Consider the following 20,315-nt stretch of genomic DNA (forward strand, 5'->3'; position numbering starts at 1 on the left):
TGTAAAGTAGCATGTAAGTTCATATCATTATTAGAGTTATTGCTGTAAAATGTCTATGTACATAACGTTTGTTAAATAGAGCAATACGCACCCATTAAATAGATGGTAATACATATGTAATATATACGCTATAGTCAGGGTACAGATCATAATAATTGCGCTATAGCCTTCTCGGTTTGTTTTATCGAAGCAGGACTACCTTTTTTTTTTTTTTTTGGTTTCAACTGACTTTCATACTAATGAAATCATGGATACATTTTTGTATTATCAGTTTTATGAATGAATATTGTTGCTACTATAGTCGATTTTTTTCGGGTGGTGTAAAATTCAGCAGATATAATACACCTGGCTGAGAAAGGACACAGAGGATCTCTGTTTTTTAAACAATCTCTCCACACACCAAGTTATTTCGAACATTTTCATTCTCTCAAGAAGATTATGAATAAATATAAGACCAAAGAAATAATCACCTAGCATTAATATAAAGAAAACAATAGAAATGAAAAATTAGTGCGATTGTGAATTTTTGCTATCGTTAATGTTTAATGAGTAAGTGTTTGGCGAATTGTTAGGGTTTAGTGAGTAAGCGTTTAGTGAATGTTTATGAGTAAGTGTTTAATGAAAGTTTAGGGTTTAGTGAATGTTTACTAAGTCTTTAGGGTTTAGTGAATGTTTGAATGTTATTGAATGTTTATTATGTAAGTATTCGGTGAATGTTTTGTCTTTAAGGTTTTAGTGAATGTTTTGTGAATGTTAAGTGAGCGTTTAGTGAATGTCTTGTGAATGATAGTGTTTAGTGAATATTCCGTGTGTCAGTATACTGTGAGTGTTTAGGGTTTTAGTAAATGTTTTGCGAATGTGAAGTGAGCGTTTAGTGAATGTCTTGTGAATGTTAGTGTTTAGCAAGTGTTTATTGTGTAAGTGTTTATTGAGTTTTTAATGAGTGGATGATCAGTGTTTAGTGTTTAATTAATGTTTAGGATTAAGTGACTGTTTAGTGAATGTTTACCGAGTGTTTGGGGTATAATGAGTATTTAGTGTTAAGTGTTTAGTTAGCATTTAGTGTATCGTGAGTGCCTGGTGAGTGTTGGGTATTCGAGAGTGTTTTGTGTTATTGAGTGTGAGTGTATGTTAAGTGAGTGTGTGTGTGAGTGTATGTTAAGTGTGTGTGTGTATAGTGAATGTATGCAAGTGTGAGTGCTTACTGAGTAAGTGCATTGTGAGTGTTAGTGTTTAGTGATTGTATTACATTATGTTTAGGTAGTGCTTAGCTACTGTATGCAAAGAAAGTCCTGTACTTACACAGGAACCATTTATGCTTGACACTGCTTAGATCCAAGAGCAGATGCTTAGGCCTTGACCACAATGGTTGGAGTGCTTAGGCCTGTTTCCGTAAGGTAATTTTTCTCTGTGAAATTGGGTCCAATAAAAATACTAATAATAACAATAATAATAAAGATGGAAAAAAATAATAGTAATAAACCTTTCAATATGGCCTTCCGAAGTCACTCTCGGTAAGGAGATCGCTACCTCAGTGATTGACGCCCTATGCCTTGCATACAGCTGACATATTTGCACATTCGGTTTTCCGATTTTTATAACTGTGTTGGAGTCGCATTATAAATCATATTAGCAATGGTAAATACATTGAACAGACGTGAGGATATAATATGATGTTAGTTCCTGCCTACTGAATATAATGAGCAATTAAAGTAAAAATATTGGAGAAAATTAGCCGAATAATGGTCGTCAGAGTCAGCATCGATAGAATGTATTGAAACACATTACATAGGCTGCCTTTGGTGCGTGCCGGCGGGAAGTTAAGAGACAAACACATTCAGCTGGTTTTAAATTTAACATCAAAGTGCGTGAGTATCATTTTTATAAGAGTTTAAATTTTCTTCCCTGAATATAAATGATACCTGATTCTTGGTGATAGCGTACAGATCAATTTGAGTGAGGCAGCCGAAAATAAGTGGGCTACTAGATAATTGACATGATATTATAGGCCAACTTAATTTGGGAGTCAGGAGCTCCAAGTTGTATGATCGTCAACTTCGGGAGGGGGAATAGAATGGATGAAAATGTTTTAATGTTTATAGTTAGCCTATCCTGAACAATTCATTCACATTTCCGTTTCCAGTAATTATTTGTGTTATGATACATCATCCACTTGTGAATATCAATCGAACTTCCATATCCGATAAAAATTTCATTTCATCCACACGAACCCAGCAACTAAAGAACAATTCAGTTATGGTAAGACACATTGGTCTACGAACCTCGACATGGCTGCAGTGCCCTAACTATAGGCAAGAAAAGAAAATGACCAAAGACGCTATTAAAACGAGAATACTTATCTTGAGAAAATGAGAGTGGCATCATATGACTGGTTTAATTATTCAAAAATGGCTCGGCACACATACTTGTAACTGTTGCCACTTGTGACGCCCTCCCATTCAAACAAAATACTACTTGTGTGAAGTAATAACTCCACACCAAAGGGCAGTGCTTATATTATATACAAACACACACACCACACACACACACACACACACACATATATATATATATATATATATATATATATATATATATATATATATATATATATATAATATATATCTATAATAAAAAGAGTATGGCCAGCAGAATCTTCAGCATTTTTCGTTAAAACTTTATTTTTATCCAACGCCTACGTTTCGGGATACAAATCCCATCTTCAGGGCTAAAACCAGGGAAAAAATTAAAATTCTGTACATTAAATCAGACTAAAATGGGGCACAGTAATAAATTATGCCTTTTTAAAAGAATTATATAAATTAATTAAAAATATATTAGTGAAATTCGAATTTTATATAAAAGTAAGACGGTAACTAATTGAATAAGAGATCAACAGTAAAAAGCAAAGCTACTAAGTACAATGACACTTTCAAAATAAGTAAACAAACAAAACACTTAAAAACACAAACCACGCGTGAACAACTAAGAAAATTATATTATTACTAAAGATAGGAGACAAATATTGAATCCTAACAGGCAAAAAATGTCTGAATATGATTACAAAAGAAGAAGAAAAAATTAAACATATATATATATATATATATATATATATATATATATATATATATATATATGTGTATAATATATATATATATATATATATATATATATATATATATATAGGCGGACACAAAGCAAAAAATAGCGAAACGAGAACTCACCGTTACAGAAGTATAGATAAGACTGAATAAGTATTATTTATTTTTGACAAAAGGGAGAGGCAAATACAAAGGCGAGAAGGTAGAAAGGGCGAATGGTCTATTAAGTAATGTTCAGTTGTACAGCAGTTGAATGGTTGTTGAGGGTTGGTGACAATTGTTTAATGAAGAGGGAAAATTACATTATTACTAAAGATAGGAGAAAAATATTGAATCCTAACAGGCAAAAAATGTCTGTATATGATTACAAAAGAAGAAGAATAATTAAACATATATATATATATATATATATATATATATCATATAATATATATATATATATATATATATAAAGGCGGACACAAAGCAAAAATTAGCGAAACGAGAACTCACCGGTACAGAAGTATAGATAAGACTGACAATTGTTTAATGAAAACAGTCCCTCTTCATTAAACAATTGTCACCAACCCTCAACTGCTGTACAACTGAACATTACTTAATAGACCATTCGCCCTTTCTACCTTCTCGCCTTTGTATTTGCCTCTCCCCTTTTGTCAAAAATAAATAATACTTATTCAGTCTTATCTATACTTCTGTAACGGTGAGTTCTCGTTTCGCTATTTTTTGCTTTGTGTCCGCCTTTATATATATATATATATATATATATATATATATATATATATATATATATATATATATATTAATGCTTAATTTTTTCTTTTGTAATCATATACAGACATTTTTTGCCTGTTAGGATTCAATATTTGTCTCCTATCTTTAGTAATAATGTAATTTTCTTAGTTGTTCACGTGTGGTTTGTGTTTTTAAGTGTTTTGTTTGTTTATTTATTTTGAAAGTGTCATTGTACTTAGTAGCTTTGCTTTTTACTGTTGATCTCTTATTTAATTAGTTACCGTCTTACTTTTATATAAAATTCGAATTTCACTAATATATTTTTAATTAATCTATATAATTCTTTTAAAAAGGCATAATTTATTACTGTGCCCCAGTTTAGTCTGATTTAATGTACAGAATTTTAATTTTTTCCCTGTTTTTAGCCCTGAAGATGGGATTTGTATCCCGAAACGTAGGCGTTGGATAAAAATAAAGTTTTAACGAAAAATGCTGAAGTTTCTGCTGGCCATACTCTTTTTATTAAAGATCCGACTTTCTAAAAGCGACAATGCCATTCATTATATATATGTATAAAATATATATATATATATATAATATATATATATATATATATATATATATATATTGTATATTATGATATATATAGATATAATATTATATATATATATATATATCTATATATATAGATATAATATATATATAGTATTATTATATATATAATATATAATATATATATTATATATATAATATATACATATATATATATATATGTTTGTGTGTGTGAAACTTTAGAAAGTAGACCAGGCCTAGTGAATCTCATACATAGTTTTTTATATAGATGGGATGGAATTAATAAAGTGAAATATTCCATTTTTCAATAGAAATTTAAAAAAATAACTCCGACAGTAATTCTTATCCTGAAACATTACAATATTTCTTGAAATTTTTACCTTTTACATTTTATCAGGCTCACGATTTTCAGATAATTACCATACTTATAATGTCAGTATTGTCTACGATAGATTTTGAATCATTTCAAGATTTCCCATCTCTCCCTTCTAATCGTGGGTTATGTTTGTGAAGGGGTAACCACCCACTAAAAGGTCTGTCATTACCACAGTACTCTAGGATTTGCAGTGCTATTGTAGTACAAATCTTATTTGGTATCTCCGATGTTGGATGCAGATCCTGTCTCCCCCTCCCCACTCGTTGTGGGGTGTCTTGTCAGTGGGTAACCACACACTAAAATGTCTGTCATTACCACTATAGTACTCTAGGATGGGCAGTGCTATTGTAGTACAAATTTTACTTGGTATCTCCAGTGTTGGATGCAGTTCCTGTCTCCCCCCCTTTCGTTGTGGGGTGTCTGTCAGGGGGTAACCACACACTAAAATGTCTGTCATTTCCACTATAGTACTCTAGGATGAGCAGTGCTATTGTAGTATAAATTTTACTTGGTATCTCCAATGTTGTGTGCAGTTCCTGTCTCCCTCTCCCCACTCGTTGTGGGGCGTCTGTCAGGGGGTAACCACCCACCAAAATGTCTGTCATTACCACCACAGTATTCTAGGATGTGCAGCGCTATTGTAGTGTAAATTTTACTCGGTATCTCCTAAGTTGGATCTAGATCCAATTAACCCCCCTTTTCAGTGCGTCTGTCAGGGGGAACCCACCTTCCAAAATGTCTGTCACTGGTCATTCTGTAATCAGTAGAGTCAGCAGATTTATTATATATTAGTTTCATCTGGTATCTCATATATTGGATCTACACCCAAAATCTAACAAGCAATAAGTGGTGCTTGTTAAGTAAGCAACCCATATATTTTCGGCAGATGGTCAGTTTCAGAGTTTACAAGTCTACTCCTAAATAACAGTAGGAGTTACAGTCGGTATCTCGATAGTTGTATCTCTATGGTCCGGGCTGCCGGTCTATCACAAGCAGTGTTTCCAAGAACACAGTTGCGGGCACACTAATACTATTCGCGTCGCGTGAGCCTGAGGTGCAGAGCTTTTGAACTTAGATACAGGTTTTTACTTGCTTGGGTATTGAATTCAACCCCACCTTCGTTTTTTTTACTATAATGTCTATTATTACCAAATATTGCTTCTTTTTTTTTTTGGGGGGGGGAGTGACGTTGTGCAGGGTGGTCTTCCGGTGCTAACTCACCTCAAAAACTTGTTTAAGTTTTGTCATCAGTCAAGTTTATTTCGCCAATTCTGAATCTTGAGAAATGACAGCTTGTTTGTTACTTGAAATGTAGTATAGGAAAAAAAATCCTCTTCACTCACCTTTACCCGACTCGTCTGTTAATTTATATAGGCTAAAACAGTAAATTATAGGAAATGCTCTTCCCACCAGTTTACTGTTTGCTGGAAGATTTATCTTGGCCACAACTAAAATATGGATTGTGAATCATTTGCGTTTAAAATATCCTAATGTCTCAAGACTCAAGAGGAACAAATTCATTCCTGTTTTGCTAGTGACGTCTCCTGATGCCAGGAGTAGGCTACATACCGGTTTTATTTTCGCTACCCTTATATTTATATTTATTACCTTTTCCTATGAATTCCTAACCCTCTCTGCAAGCTGGTTACATTTAGAACCGTATTGGGTATAGTCTGTTGCCTCAGTCAGAAGGGATTTTAAAAGAGAAAAGACACGTTTGGGGATTGTAGCTAATGACCAACACCCCAACGGGAAATGTTGAATAGGTACTTGAAACCTGTCAACTTTAGGAGTAAATCATGCTCATTTTCATCATATTCGTAAACACATTCTTGAGGAGTAGTTTGGAGAAAATATTCATTAATACTACGTAGTAATTTTAATTGAAAACGAGCAATCAGAACTAGTGAGGAAATAGTACTAGAAGTCAGAAAAAAAAGCTTGGTGCAGTTTTTATTAAGCTGGAATCAATAACTTACTGGACACGTTGCAGAGACCCTCATTATGCTCCTAAGGAAGCGACTTTTCCGTTTTACCAAGTCCAAATATACGTAATTCTTATTATCTAATGTCATGGAGACTTAGATAATAATAGTAATAATAGCATAAAGGTTTCGACGAGGATGTGATTATCAGCCTAGGTATGAGGCCCCGTCCACACAGCCGAGCTTTGCTCGATGTTACGTCAGAAGCGGAGAAACTGCGGTAAAGTTCTGACTTTTCCCGCTGTTTCTCAGCTTCTGACGTCACATCGGACAAAGTTCGTCGACCAAAGCTTGACCGTGTGGACGGGGCCTAAGATGTACGGAATGCGAATAAGCTCGGTTTAAAGTCATCCACTGATTTATGCTCCAGGACAAGTGTCTCGCGAAAATTATATTTATGGATAGCACACCCATTTTCTGTCAGAAGCCACCAATACCTATTGCTTACAGGTGTCAACGGCCTTTTCAGCCTTCTGTACACTGCACTTCCATCATAACGTACATCATCTACATTTCTTGTGCTATATACCAGGCATTTTGCATTTGAACTTCACATGTTCACTTTACCTTGGGAGTTAACTTACCTTTCTAAGATGCAATTATTTGCTTTTCAGGAAACGAACAAAGAGGCCAGACACATTACCACACTGCTGCCATCAAAAGATCGATGGAACTATACTATGGCGTCTCATAGCGCCTATCCGTAGCAAATTCACGTGTAGCTACATTATATAGTTCATATAGAACAGCGTAAGCAATAACCAAATTCGACAACTATTATTTGATCATTCCAATGTCCATATAGTAGTCTCTCTCTCTCTCTCTCACACACGCACCATAGTTGCTTAGTTAGATTCCAATGCTCTAACCAGATCGATCTCACTTACGCAAGGAAAATCCATGTATAAAACAATTTTGAGCTTCTAACTGTATTAATACTGTTATGGAAGTCTATATATGCTTTTCATGGAGGTTCCAAACCCCAATAAAAGAGCAGGGCAATAGTAGCTATAGCCACCGCACTGAAGAAAAAAATACGAGAGGAAAGCGTTGCTACAAATTACACTTAAGTCTTCGGGGGATTAGAAATTCAACTTCCCAGTTACATTCACAAAACGAAGAAGTATTTTTGTTGTCAAAGAGAGGAAATTGCCTTAGGATTCCTTCATTTATTCACACAAAAATGCTCATGAAATATGTGCGTCTAGGTCTTGGCCAAAGCTGACAGTTTCAGTCTCTTCCCAAAAGACGCTGCTGTAACTGCAGAGCTGAGATCCTGTTGACATGCGTTGTCTTCCTCTAACTGCAATTATTCCCGTGGTTGTTTTATTGTTTTAATCAATTTATTGCGCCCATTGGCGTCAGACATTTGAGTACATGGTAATACAGTAATATTGTTTACATCTTCACTGTTAAGTTATGCCTAAAGAAAAAATAATAATAAAAAAATAAAGTATATACAGATATTTAAGCACATATCAAAATAGTATTGTTTACATCTACAGCACATAATGAGGGTTACACAAAGGAATACAAAATAAAGTATAGACATATTTAGTACATATTAAAATAATATTGATCATATCTATATATTAAAGGTTATACAAATGAATTCATATGGAATGCAAATTAAATTTAGTTTGATTTCGTAGGTAGGTTGTACCTATCTTTAATTAGTATTACATAACAGCTGATTATTCAGTATCCACCAAAGTGAGGATGGCGCATGAGGATCTCATCGAGCAAATTATTATCTGTCAATAATTTTTTACATATATCAACTACTGTGAGTCTTTGGGGGTAATATGTCACTAACAAGTGGACATTCCAGGCAATAGTGTTCCAGGGTGTTGGCGTTGGGTGCGTCACATAACCTACAGGAGGAGAAGTGAGGAACTCCATCTTGCTCAGCCACCTGCCAAACTGGTCGCCAACCCAGCCGAAGACGCGCACAAACAATGTTATTTTGACCAAGGTATTCTTTAGACCTTGATTTTGACGAACCATGAGTCCACTGCGGCGATACTTGTGTTGTTGAGGATTCCCGTGGTTATAACATTGATGTACGCAAGCTCCTCAACATAAGATGCTCTCGTTTGAAAAAGCGGCAAACATGTAAACAACACCTAATTTAAGGTGGGTACACACGTGCGAACCGAACCTTGTATTGTAACCGATTCTTGTAACAAAAACGCAAGTGTGGACGGTTCCTCGAACCCGAACCCCGAACCAGCGAGGTTCGAGGCTCCGTTCGCCCTCCGTCCCGGCAATTGTCGGTTTTTGGGCCCCGAATCAAAGGGAGGTCTCTTTGTACGTTACGCCATGTGTGGACGGGACCTGTATTACACGCGTATCAACAGAGGTTGCTGAACTTGTTTACACCGACTATGAACAAGGCCGTCCAAAGTAGAGTCCCTTGTTTTGGTCAGTTTGTCAGTAGGTATATGTCTACCATGGGTGATTGGAGTGAGGAAGAGGTCCTTCAATTTATTAGTTATTACGAAGAAAAGACTTTATTGTGGCCAGAAACTTCTTGGAATCTTATGTCAGCGAGTAATTTCCCGACCACTGTATTCTACCCTTCTAGTAAATAACCTTGATTGCCACCATCTTTTATTTCGCTTCATCTTCGTTAAATAATGTATATAAATATACGCGGCAGCTGCTACTTGCATGGTGGCCATCGTCGGTAAACAACCCGGACAGAGACAGACTGATGTTCACAGTGGATTGAAATAAAGTTACGTGCTTAACGTGGTTACGGCTCGTCCTCAAAATTTTGACACCTTGTAACCGTATATGCGTAACTCAGTTACACATACAAGGTTCGGCTCTCACGTGTGTACCCACCTAAATTTAAGGATGAAGATAGTTGAGCAAGTAGACAAGTAGTACCTATAGATGGTAAAGCAATGAATGCCACATTTATTACAATCCCAACAGACTTCTCTTTTTCTCATTGATGTATAAAGCCTTAACTTTTTTTCATATTTTTGTTTTTTCATGTTTGTAATACTATACCGTCATATCGATCACGTGACATGTAGTACTACTGCAAGAAACAAAAGGAAATAACGAGAGGTATTAGTGCCTACTTTTCGTGTTTATAATAATACACTTTTTTGTATATTAAACTTACATTTCCTTTTATGGTGCCGTGCTTTGTACTGTACCCTACGAAAGCGCTTTGCACTTTTTTTTTTCTGGCTCTAGCAGTACATTAAAGTTAGTCTACTGAACGCCAGTTTCGGAATTTCGGATCGATATTTACTTAGTAGGCCTAATGTCGACTCTTTTCTTGATCTGACTTTATGAAGTAAGTTTAAATTTTAACGTTGACAAACCAGACAAAACCTTGATATCAAATTCGGAGAAGCGAAATTAGCATAATCTGTGGTGGCGTGACTTCATCGTTAAGTAAACAGAACAATTATTCTTTATATTACTTAGCAATATCGTCCTGGGATTATCAGATTATCATATGCTAAAAATTATTCTCATATTTACACTTCTGTCTGTAGTTATGACTGTAATTTAATCTTTATTACACTGAATATAACTACTAGTAATAGTATTTTATTCACCAATATTATTTTATAAATGTCAGTACGCATAACACGAAAAATTGTGAATTGTATGATAACACCTTGTCTATTTACTGGTTTCACTTCTATTAATTGCTGTCTCAATGTCACCTTTTACCGGTTTTCGGCCGTTAACTTGTGGATATTATGGTTGTGCTTTGGCCTAGAATCTAATTCTCTCTCTCACACCGTTGAGAGACAATTTTCATTATGACCACCAGACTAAGAGATCTCATGCGATTGTAATACCTTTGACGTCGTCGCAAAGATCTCGTAATAAGAATAAAATTATGCATAAACTGATTAAGACGAGGTTGGAAAAACCTTTCTGCTACCTTATGCAAGATGGCGCTAACGGCCAACGCTCTTCCTCACCGACGCTTGTAAACTTGTTAAGGGGTAATGAGGGCGATTCCTCGTATCCGCTCTCTCTCCCTCCCGTTTCTCTGGACTCACTCTACGTCATAAGAAGCTACCAACAAAATCCCGAAGGAATTGAACCCGATGTCAAGGACTGGTGGATTCAGTGTCTGCTACAAATTCCAGGATAAACTCAAGCGATATGGATAGCCATCCCCCTCAAAAGTTTGACATCAAAAGAAGCCTTGAAGCTTGCCTACCCTCTTTGCCAAAGACCGGACAAGAAGGAACACAGTAGTCTTGAGGGTAAGGTCCCTGTCTGGTGACTCTCAGGTTCATATATCGGGGTTGTCCCAATGAATTCAGCAACACCCAATCTCTGAAATAACACGTGAAGCATACGCTACCCGCTTACCTTAACATGCAGCATGCACTCTTGTATGTATTTCAAGATTTTGGTGATGCTTGAAGAATCCTTTTTATAGATTCACTTAACTTTTATTAGGCTCGTAACTCTGTCTCTTGCATTTAATCAGAGGGAGTTCTCAGCACATTTTTCTCTCCGAAAGCAACTATTTCTGGAACAAAATCCTCTAATGTACGTATTCTGGCCTCCATGTCTAAGAAGCTTCCTTTGTTCACCCGCCTCTAGCAAGCAGTAACTTACTTCACGTGTTAATATTGGAGGGAAAACGTATGGAGGGAAATTTGAACACTAAAAAAAACAAACTTGAATTACTAAGGAGAAAAGGGATAAGAACATAGACTACACTTAACAAAACGTATTTACAGTTTCTATACATATGGACTACCAGTAAGGCTCCTAAGGATGAGAGACATCCCACAAGGGGGGTCTGAGTTCTTAGGGGAGGCAAGACTGTTCCAAGCTTTTGAGGAATATGGTGATCTCCCATAAGGAAGAGAGATCTACTGCGTTAACTAAATAACTTGGTCAATGGCAGACCTGTAGCCCCTAAGGCCAAGGCAGAGAGATGCTTCTCTCAGCAAAAAGGACAAGACAATCAGTTACCTGATGAAGAGTTCCTCGGAGTGGAGAGATACTCCACTGATGTCTCCAACTACAGAAGAGAGGGACGAGTCAACCGTCACTACAACTACACGATCTTGATCACTTTTTTTTTCATACTCTGATGTCTTCCCACTTGCATGGGTCTTCATCCTGAAAGGGCAATATCACCTTGAAAGACAGACCAGGATTACACATAAAACAGCCAATGACGAAGCAGAGGAAAAGGCGTGAAGGACGTCTACTGCATTATGCATCTGTCCCAGAGGAACAAGAACACAGGAATCCTGGAAAGCCGTCTAAAAACGTTGACACTCACGGGACTTCTGGGCTAGATAAATATGAAACAAACCATGAGCTTTGGAGGGGGAGAGCAAAGGAAAAGTCAACTCTCCAAGGCAGTTAAAGAAAAACTGATGTGTCACAAGGTTTCAAGCCCAGTTGGTGACCAACTTGTAAATTGTATACGCATGAGTTGTCAGATGCTGCAGATTCCTTGCTTTACAATCTCTGATTGTTTTTTAACCGGTTTCCAGCTGGCACTATAAGATTATCCTAGCTTCTAGACCAAAGATATGTTAGCGATGAAAAATACAAATTGATTAAAAATTTGTCATATTTCATGGCTACCTATATATTTTCTAACTATCTCGTAAGTATGCATTCCTTATTAGCAATATTTCTTGACACCACAATTTTGCAGTTTTTTGTTTTTATGACAACTGCTGTACAGAGATAGGTAAGTCAGTGTCCTTATACACTCCTGGCCTGAAGACTGAAGAAAAAAATACTGGTAGAAGACAAAAGAGAATAAAACTTTGAGAACATAACGGACAGACTTACGAACAAGTTGGGGGAATGTTGGGAGGGAGTATGAACCAGGGAAGACCTTGCCAAAGCTTGTTGTCAGTGAAGAGGAAAAAAAAAAACAGAGCTTAAATAATTAAAAAGCTCCTAATATTCACAGAGGGGAAGAGATGGCTTTGAGCATGCAGCCTGGGAGCAGCGATTCTCCTACACCCCTTCAAAGCAATAAATCAAGACAGTACGCACTTGTAAAACTGAGTATTGTAAGTTACTTTGAAGCAAAGAAATATTCCGTTATTTATTTCTGAGAAGAGAAACCGATGGCAAAATGCCAAACCCAGAGGCTGGCAAATAGAGATGGATTGGACATTTGATGTTAAGAGACAAGGAACATTTGGTTAGAAAAGCAGAAGAGTAGCAGGACAGACTTAAAAAAGCCCACAAAATTAATGAGGAGGACAGACTTGTACGAAAGCCCACAAAATTAGTGAAAAGATTAACACTAATATTCTAACATCAGTTCTGTATGAGAATTATTAGCAATATATCAGAATCTAGGATAAATCATGAGGATCTGGATATCCATAACATTTGTTCCTGTATGTCCTGGCCTCAATGAATAGTAGCCATTACTTAAGAGGCTAAAGTATGTGTAGGAATCATTATTCTGCAGGTAAGCCTCTGGATTCAAGCCTTGCTGTTTAGCCTCCTGTAACTGGGACCTGTAAAATTGAAAATAATCTCCTATAGAAAGTCCATACCAATGCTGTATTAAAATAAACAACTTCGTGGAGTCTATTTAATATATGATAAATTTGAATATATTATACTGTAACTCAGCCTTCTATTTGTATTCTGCAGTACACCTTTCTTAACCAGACAAAGGAATCTGCATGACAAAGAACTTCAAAATGGATAAACTCCCATACTTCCATGAATACTACTAACGGTTACAGTTGTCAGTCAGAAATCATAAATATAAAAGTATGGATACCTGAACCCTGGAGATGTAGAGCTCCAATAGGTGATAGCACCTGCTGCATCAGTTGGGCCATCAATACCATCTGTGCCACCAGAAAGAAACAACACTTCTCCAGAAAATGCAGACTCTTCCATTGCCTGAAATACAATCAGAATATGTACTGTATATCAATCTTTACCTTATTAATATCAAACAAACAAATTAATTCCATTTTTATCACTTAACCCCCTTTTATATTCAACTAGCATCTTTCACTGACCATTCAACAACGTAGTTCCTCAGAAAAAATATATCAAGCTTTTAAGGTACTTTCCAAAGTATGTATAAAAAACCAGTCTTTTAAATAGGAATGTACTTCAGCACGAGCTGGGAGACAGTTGTTGAACTTGTTTCTTTGGCCTCAGGGACAAGTGGGATGGTTGAGCAAGGAACTGCAATTAAAAGCTCTGGTTTACATATACCTTGTGAATGAGAACCAGAATGTTTATTTAAACTTACTGACAAGGTAGTAAACTACCGACAGGCATAGGGAAGCCCTGCCCACCTGTCAGTCTGCACTTCACTTTGCCTTCTGACCCAGCTGCCAGAGTGAGAGGTGGCTGATGTGGTCATTAACATGTATAGTACCTCAGATTTGTGTTAGAAAAATACACATTACTTTTAAAATCTGCTATTTGTTCCTACACAAATATCCACCTTCATTCTTTCTATAGGACACTTATCCATAGTTGGGAGGAATCTGGGTACTCTCTCAACCAGCAGATAGGTTCACCCAACCTGAGGTATTACTTTCCTGGTCCGTTTAGCCCTGGTGGTTTTCCAGTTCCTTTGTTGGGAACTCCAAGAAAAAAGGAGAATGACCTTGGCACCCTTGCCCCAGGTAGGTGAACAAGGTAGTGAACTGTTGTCAAACAAAGTTGAAAATCGTAAACCCAAGGGTTGTGGAGAGCATACCCACCTGCTAAATCATGGGTAAGGGCTATCCACGATTATGCCAAGTCCTTCTTAGAAGAGAAAGTTCGGCGGGAAAGAAACAGAGGAAGGGGAATCACCTCCTACAAAGTCTAAGTGACAGGACCACAGAGGACCTGTCAATTTCCTGCACCCCTGCAAGCCAAGGATCCTGACCATTTGCATGGGTACCCTGGCTAGCTAGGCCAGACCAGCACCTCTGAGTTCCAGGGAACCTTGGGTAATGGTTGCATCTGTGCATGGAGCATGGGTGGTGGCAGGGGATCCCAGATCAGTTGACTAAAGAGCTTTTTGACTAAGAGCTTTCACTGGACCAGTCAACTTATGTAGCTGTTGAACCCAAGCATCGAGCACGGGTTGTGGCAGAGGGGTCCCAAACAAACTGTCAAGAGTCTTGACCAAACCAGTATCCTCAATCTTCGCAAGACTTCCTGCAGGAAGAGCCAGGCATAATAGCGTCTTGCTTCCTCCACACAAAAGTATCAAACGAGAAAAGTAAGATGCGATGGAAAACTTCTCGACACCCAACACTACTGAGCAACCAGATCTGAAGATCAGACTCGTCAATTGTGCTTGAGCCACAAGACTGGGTTGCACTACCCTCCCTCTCTAATGGACCCGAATAGCCATAGACAGAAGGGGCACTGTTCTTCCCTGTTCGCATTGCAGCCTGACCAAGAAATGACCACTGGCCAATTTCTCTCCAAAAGCTTAACTAAAAAATAGCATTTTTAAAGTACATTGTATGTTTCTTATCAAATAAACCTGAAGGTCTTTACAAAAGATTTAGTTTTTGGATGTGAGCTGGAGTGCCTGACTACCTTTCAGACAAGGTCATAAACTATCGAAAGTAGGGGGACACCTCTCCCACTTGTCAGTCTGCACTCCACTTTTCCTTTTGGCCCCAAGTATCCAAATGAGGGATGGCTGAGGTAGCCTGTAAATGTAAAGACCTACAGGTTTGTATTTCAGAAAATATACAGATTGCTTAAAAGATTTGCAATTTGTTCCCACAAAAACATAAATCTTCAGTCTTCACAAAGAGACTTACCCATTGGAGGGTTGAGTGAATAAATCTATGAACCGACTGGGTTGGTTCTATGCACCCAGGAATACCTTCCTTATTTGGAAGAGGTGAGAAAGGAATCCTGCACCTCTAGCTTGTTGGACATACAGGACGTTGCAACTACTAGACTTCTGGGCAGTCCTAGGCTCGGGCTACATACGGGCGAGGGCACCGACACCTTACCTCTACAAGGGGAACGCGAAAAAGAACGTTCACTATGGAGGGACTCGGAACGGTTTGTCATCATAAATTCAGTTAAGCATTTAACGAAATCTAAAATAAGACTTACATCCTGTTCAAGTTTCTCGATACACTTTTCCTGAACTGAAAGGGGAGCTCAAGTCGGAGCTACAGAGGAAACGCTAGAACTATCATTATCAGTATTAGGCCTAGTATAGGAAAAACCGTAGTTTGAGTAGGGGTAATAGCAGACAAAAGCTCAACAGGAATGGGAGAAAAGGTATCTTTATGCCCTGACCTAATTAACTGCTTCCACAGTCTATCTGCTTCCCTTCTTTTCCTATTTCTAATATACTTTTGAGCATAATATCCATAGGCCAATCCTTGCATTCGTCACACCTAATCTCTAAATCACACTCTGTACCCCTGCAGCTGGTACAAACATTATGTTGATCTCTCTCAAATTTAGGCATTCTTGTTACACAATAATCATTCCTACATGACCTGATATTGGTTGACTTGCTTCCAGTGGAAGACATCCTAGGATGATTAAATTTACAGTACCATGATTGAAGAAAAACAGCCAAGATTCACCAAATACCAACATACGCCTATACCCAATGGCGGCAAGGAGAATTCTGTCTAGAGCTAAAATATTTGAACACACCTGGTGGAGAACAGATGAAACTAGACAGTCTTCCGGGTCAGCCAAGCGATCGTTTTTTCTTTTGTTTCAAATGCCGACTCGCCTATCGGTGTGGAGATATGAGCTAACTTTTTACAGTAGGTAAGATTCATCCCAAATAAATAAAAATAGTACTCATTATCCAAAACAAACACTTCAACAACAGTAGAGAGTGTGGTGAACGTCCACTCTGTAAGGCAGCCAAAGACTGTTACGAAGTCAAATGCCCATCTCCCAAATCATGCTGAAGGATGCTATTATGTAAGGGCAATGGTTTGTATTTCTATATGTACAAAAAAAATTTAAGAAATTTAATTAAATGTCAAACTGTACAGTACATTTAGCTGACATTGGATACACGAGGCCCTTTGAACAGTTATTAAGTATCAAGAGTCCTAATGAGAAGTAAGAAGTGTTCGAGAGTAATTTTTAATATGTTAGAATTAACAAGAAGACTATTTCATGCCTTTACCAATTTGAAACCAAATAAAAAAGGTGAAAATGAGGGGAAGATACAGATTGGCCCTAAACCTGAGGGAAGCAACCGATTCACTTCCTAAAAGCGATAGGTTGCAGGACTCAACGGAAACAAACGCCAGAAAAAAAATTTACAACTTGGAGATAAAAGAAAAGTGTAACTTAGCACTCCAAGTCCCATGATCTCTCTAAAATAAGCAAAGAATGTCTGTATTGGCCGCTGAAATCTACCTAAACACTGGGTTCTATTCTATTTTGAAAAAATTGAGTTGACATTTTCTCTACAGAAAATTTTCCACTAGTAACAATGTCATTCTCAAACTGTGTCCCCTACATTGATTTCCTCATAAACTGCTCAATAAACAAATATGTAAACATATCATGTGGATGGTCACTACATATAATTAAAGTTAGAAGAATTTGAAATAAGGAAGCATTACTACTATCCATCACTCGCAGACAAATGGCAATTCCACATTTTTCATCCATAGTAAATCTCAAACAAATGTATCCAATTTCAATAAAATAACATACGCTTAAAACATGCAATTAAATTCCTTACTCCGCCCTTTGTAAATGCATATACATACTGTATTGTAAGAATCATCACTTACCTTTTCCATATGAATACTGTAAGACAGCACCATCTCTTGGTTTCTTCCTCCGAGTCCTGTTCCTTTGACATGAACTGTTGTTTCACCACCAAAGATCAAACAAATAGGGCATTGATCTTTGGATACTTTTTCCAGTAAATTTATAAATCTAACTCTCTCTCTGCTACCAATGTACAAGTCAGTAAATAGTGTTTCTCTCAACATGTCAGTATCACCACTACCACACAATATACTTGTTATTACTGCCGCAAGCTCTGACATTTTTTTGCCAATGTCAGAAGCTTTGCCCTGAAGACACGACGAAAGAATCATTGAGCAGTCCGTGCCATCTTGCAAAAATGAAGTAGCAACAGCAGTTAGTGCTGGCTCATTACTACCAACCAAGACATTAGTAACATGAGGAAGCTCTTGACTGAAAGCAGTAGCCTTCTCCAAAAGAGCTTTTGTGTGATAGGGAATTGACACGCTGTACTTACTGAGAACATTCAAAGCAGCTCCAAGTGGGTCTTCATTAACAATGGTTGGTCCACTTGCTATTACATCAAGTGGGTTGTTAATAACATCAGACAAAATCAGAGATACAGTCTGTGCTTTTGTCATTGCAGCTAGTTTCCCACCCTTTGTGGCAGACAAAGCTTTTCTAACAGTGTTTAGTTCAACTATGTCAGCTCCTGCTCTGCTAAGTGATTTCACAATGTCTTGTTTTTCTGCAATTGTTGTTGGTGCCAAGGGATATGGCAATAAAGCTGAGCCCCCACCCGTTATGAGAACAATTAGCAGGTCTTTCTCACTAAGGGTTTGCACTAAAGAGCAAATTTTTCTGGCCGATGCAAATGCACTTTCATCTGGAATATTGTTTTTAGCACCTTCCAAAACTTCAATGACTGAGTCACTTCTTGGTAATACATGAGATCTGCTTGAAAAGGCATTTTGTATCCCAAAAGGCACACTTAAGATTCCTCCCTTTAAATGTGAGGACGAGTCTGAATCTTTCAGTAAATCCTCCAGTGGACGAACCATTCCAATTACAGCTTTACCAAATCCCACAATGTACACATTGTGATCAAGCTCATGCTTTTTGTTGTTAACCACCAATGTTCCATTTTCTCTTCTCACAAACTTTTTTATCAACTCCCAAGGTTGCACAGAATTTATTCCTTCTGAAAATGCTGTTCTCAATCTTGCAAAATTCTCACACAAGTTGATCTCAAAATGTTTAGCATCCATGGTCACTTCACTAAACTCTTGCTAACTGTTAAAAAGAAAAAAAAAACAGTTGTTCCGACACGGCATACAAACCTTCGGTCCTTTTACAATAGGAAGGTACTAGCGGCAGCTGGATAGGTCGTAAGCTTTCGAACAAGGGGTTCGGTAGTTAAACTGGCTTGTCCGACAGGCGCGCGCGCGCGACTGGGAGGTAAACAAATCACTTTTGCTTTCGGCCTCACAGCGAGTGGACGTTGTGTGTTCGACGCTCTCTGCCCGCTTCTCGTCGTTTGCTTTCTTGAGTATATGGTTGTGTTTGTGTATGAAAGAATTCATTGTAAGTACAATCATTTCTCTCTTTTCATATTAATTGAACTGCAATTAATTAATGATGGAATCTCCTCGCCTCGCTACCCCACGGAGACTATACCCGGGTACCGAAGGGCGTAAATGCGGGAAGTTCCGCTCTTTCCGGAGATAGACCCTCATATTTGTGTGCTCGGTGTCGGGGGCGCGCGAATGCTCCGAGCCGAGCCTTGTAATGTGTTTTATTAATTGGTCGGAGGCGCAGTGGATTTTGTATGAGGGCAGGAGGAAGCGAAGGCCTGCAAAGGAGTCGTCGGAAAGCTCTCCCGCGACTCCTTTGGTGACGGACACTTCGTCTTCTTTCCTGCCGCCACCCGCTCAACTTCCACGTCTCGCGCCTTCCCCTTCGGGGGGGGGGGGGTTCTAGGTCCTTCTCCTCTCCTGACTTGTCGAGTGTGGAGGAAGGGCGCTGGATACCCTGACGTCGAGTTGTACTCTGGGTCCTCTATCCGTCGTCTTCGCGCGAACGGGTAGAGGATCCCCCTAATCACCCGACTTTTGCCTCCTCAGGTGCGGTTGCCGCGAAGGATGACCTCGGACAGGTGTGGGCATCGTTGGGGCTGCAGGGCGTGCCGAGTGTCCAGGGCGTCTCGCTACCATCTCGCTGGCTCCGTGGAGGTCACCCATGCAACGGTCACGACCACCACCACGACCATTACAACACCCGGCTACGCTTCACCTCCTCACCTGGTGTACACCCAGCACGCGGTCTCTGTGACACCCACTACATCGGTGCAGGGGCCAGTCGCCGTAACTCGGGGGAGTGTGATGCCGCCGCCTGTGTTTGCCGTGCTGCCGCGACCGGACTTCGTGTGCCCGAAGAGCTCGCCCCTGGACCTCCCACCGGTACCTAGATGTCTGTGCCGCTGGTCCGCCATCTAGACCGCCTACACAGTCTGCCGTACCTGCCGTACCTGCCCAGCTGCTGTCCACGGACGTGACGGTGGACCACTGCTGGCCGGTTCCTGTAACATGCTCCTGCGGTTTTCTGCCGTTCCTGTGATGCCTGCACCTGCTGATGTTGTTCCTGTCCTGGCGCCGCTGCTCCCGATGCTGATCTGTTCGGACAGGTGCGTCCGGGCCCTGTTGCTTCGGCAACAGCAGCCCCGGCTCCGCTCTGGATGACAGATCTGACGTCGGTCCTGAGAAGGTTGACGAAAGAAGAAGAAGAGAGGAGGAAGGTGTCGTCGTCGTCTTCATCGTCTTCTCGTCTTCGTCCGTC

At 38.8% G+C, this 20,315-nt stretch overlaps 1 protein-coding gene across 2 annotated transcripts in view; it reads right to left on the minus strand.

The window, feature by feature from the left end:
• Window positions 1-7,787: 7,787 nt before the first annotated feature.
• Window positions 7,788-20,315, minus strand: part of LOC135221628 (glycerate kinase-like) — a 51,052-nt gene continuing 38,524 nt past the window's right edge. The window contains exons 2-4 of one of the 2 annotated variants that reach the window (XM_064259295.1): window positions 17,522-18,773; window positions 13,540-13,664; window positions 7,788-13,267 (exon numbers count right to left, since the gene is read on the minus strand). In XM_064259295.1, the coding sequence (XP_064115365.1) occupies window positions 13,093-13,267; window positions 13,540-13,664; window positions 17,522-18,748 (1,527 nt within the window). In that variant the 5' untranslated portion in view covers window positions 18,749-18,773 and the 3' untranslated portion in view covers window positions 7,788-13,092. The remainder of the gene's footprint in view (window positions 13,268-13,539; window positions 13,665-17,521; window positions 18,774-20,315) is intronic. The other variant, XM_064259296.1, reaches the window with a different exon arrangement.

Source organism: Macrobrachium nipponense, chromosome 3 (genome assembly GCF_015104395.2).
Source record: "Macrobrachium nipponense isolate FS-2020 chromosome 3, ASM1510439v2, whole genome shotgun sequence".
In the NCBI taxonomy this organism is placed as follows: domain Eukaryota; kingdom Metazoa; phylum Arthropoda; class Malacostraca; order Decapoda; family Palaemonidae; genus Macrobrachium; species Macrobrachium nipponense.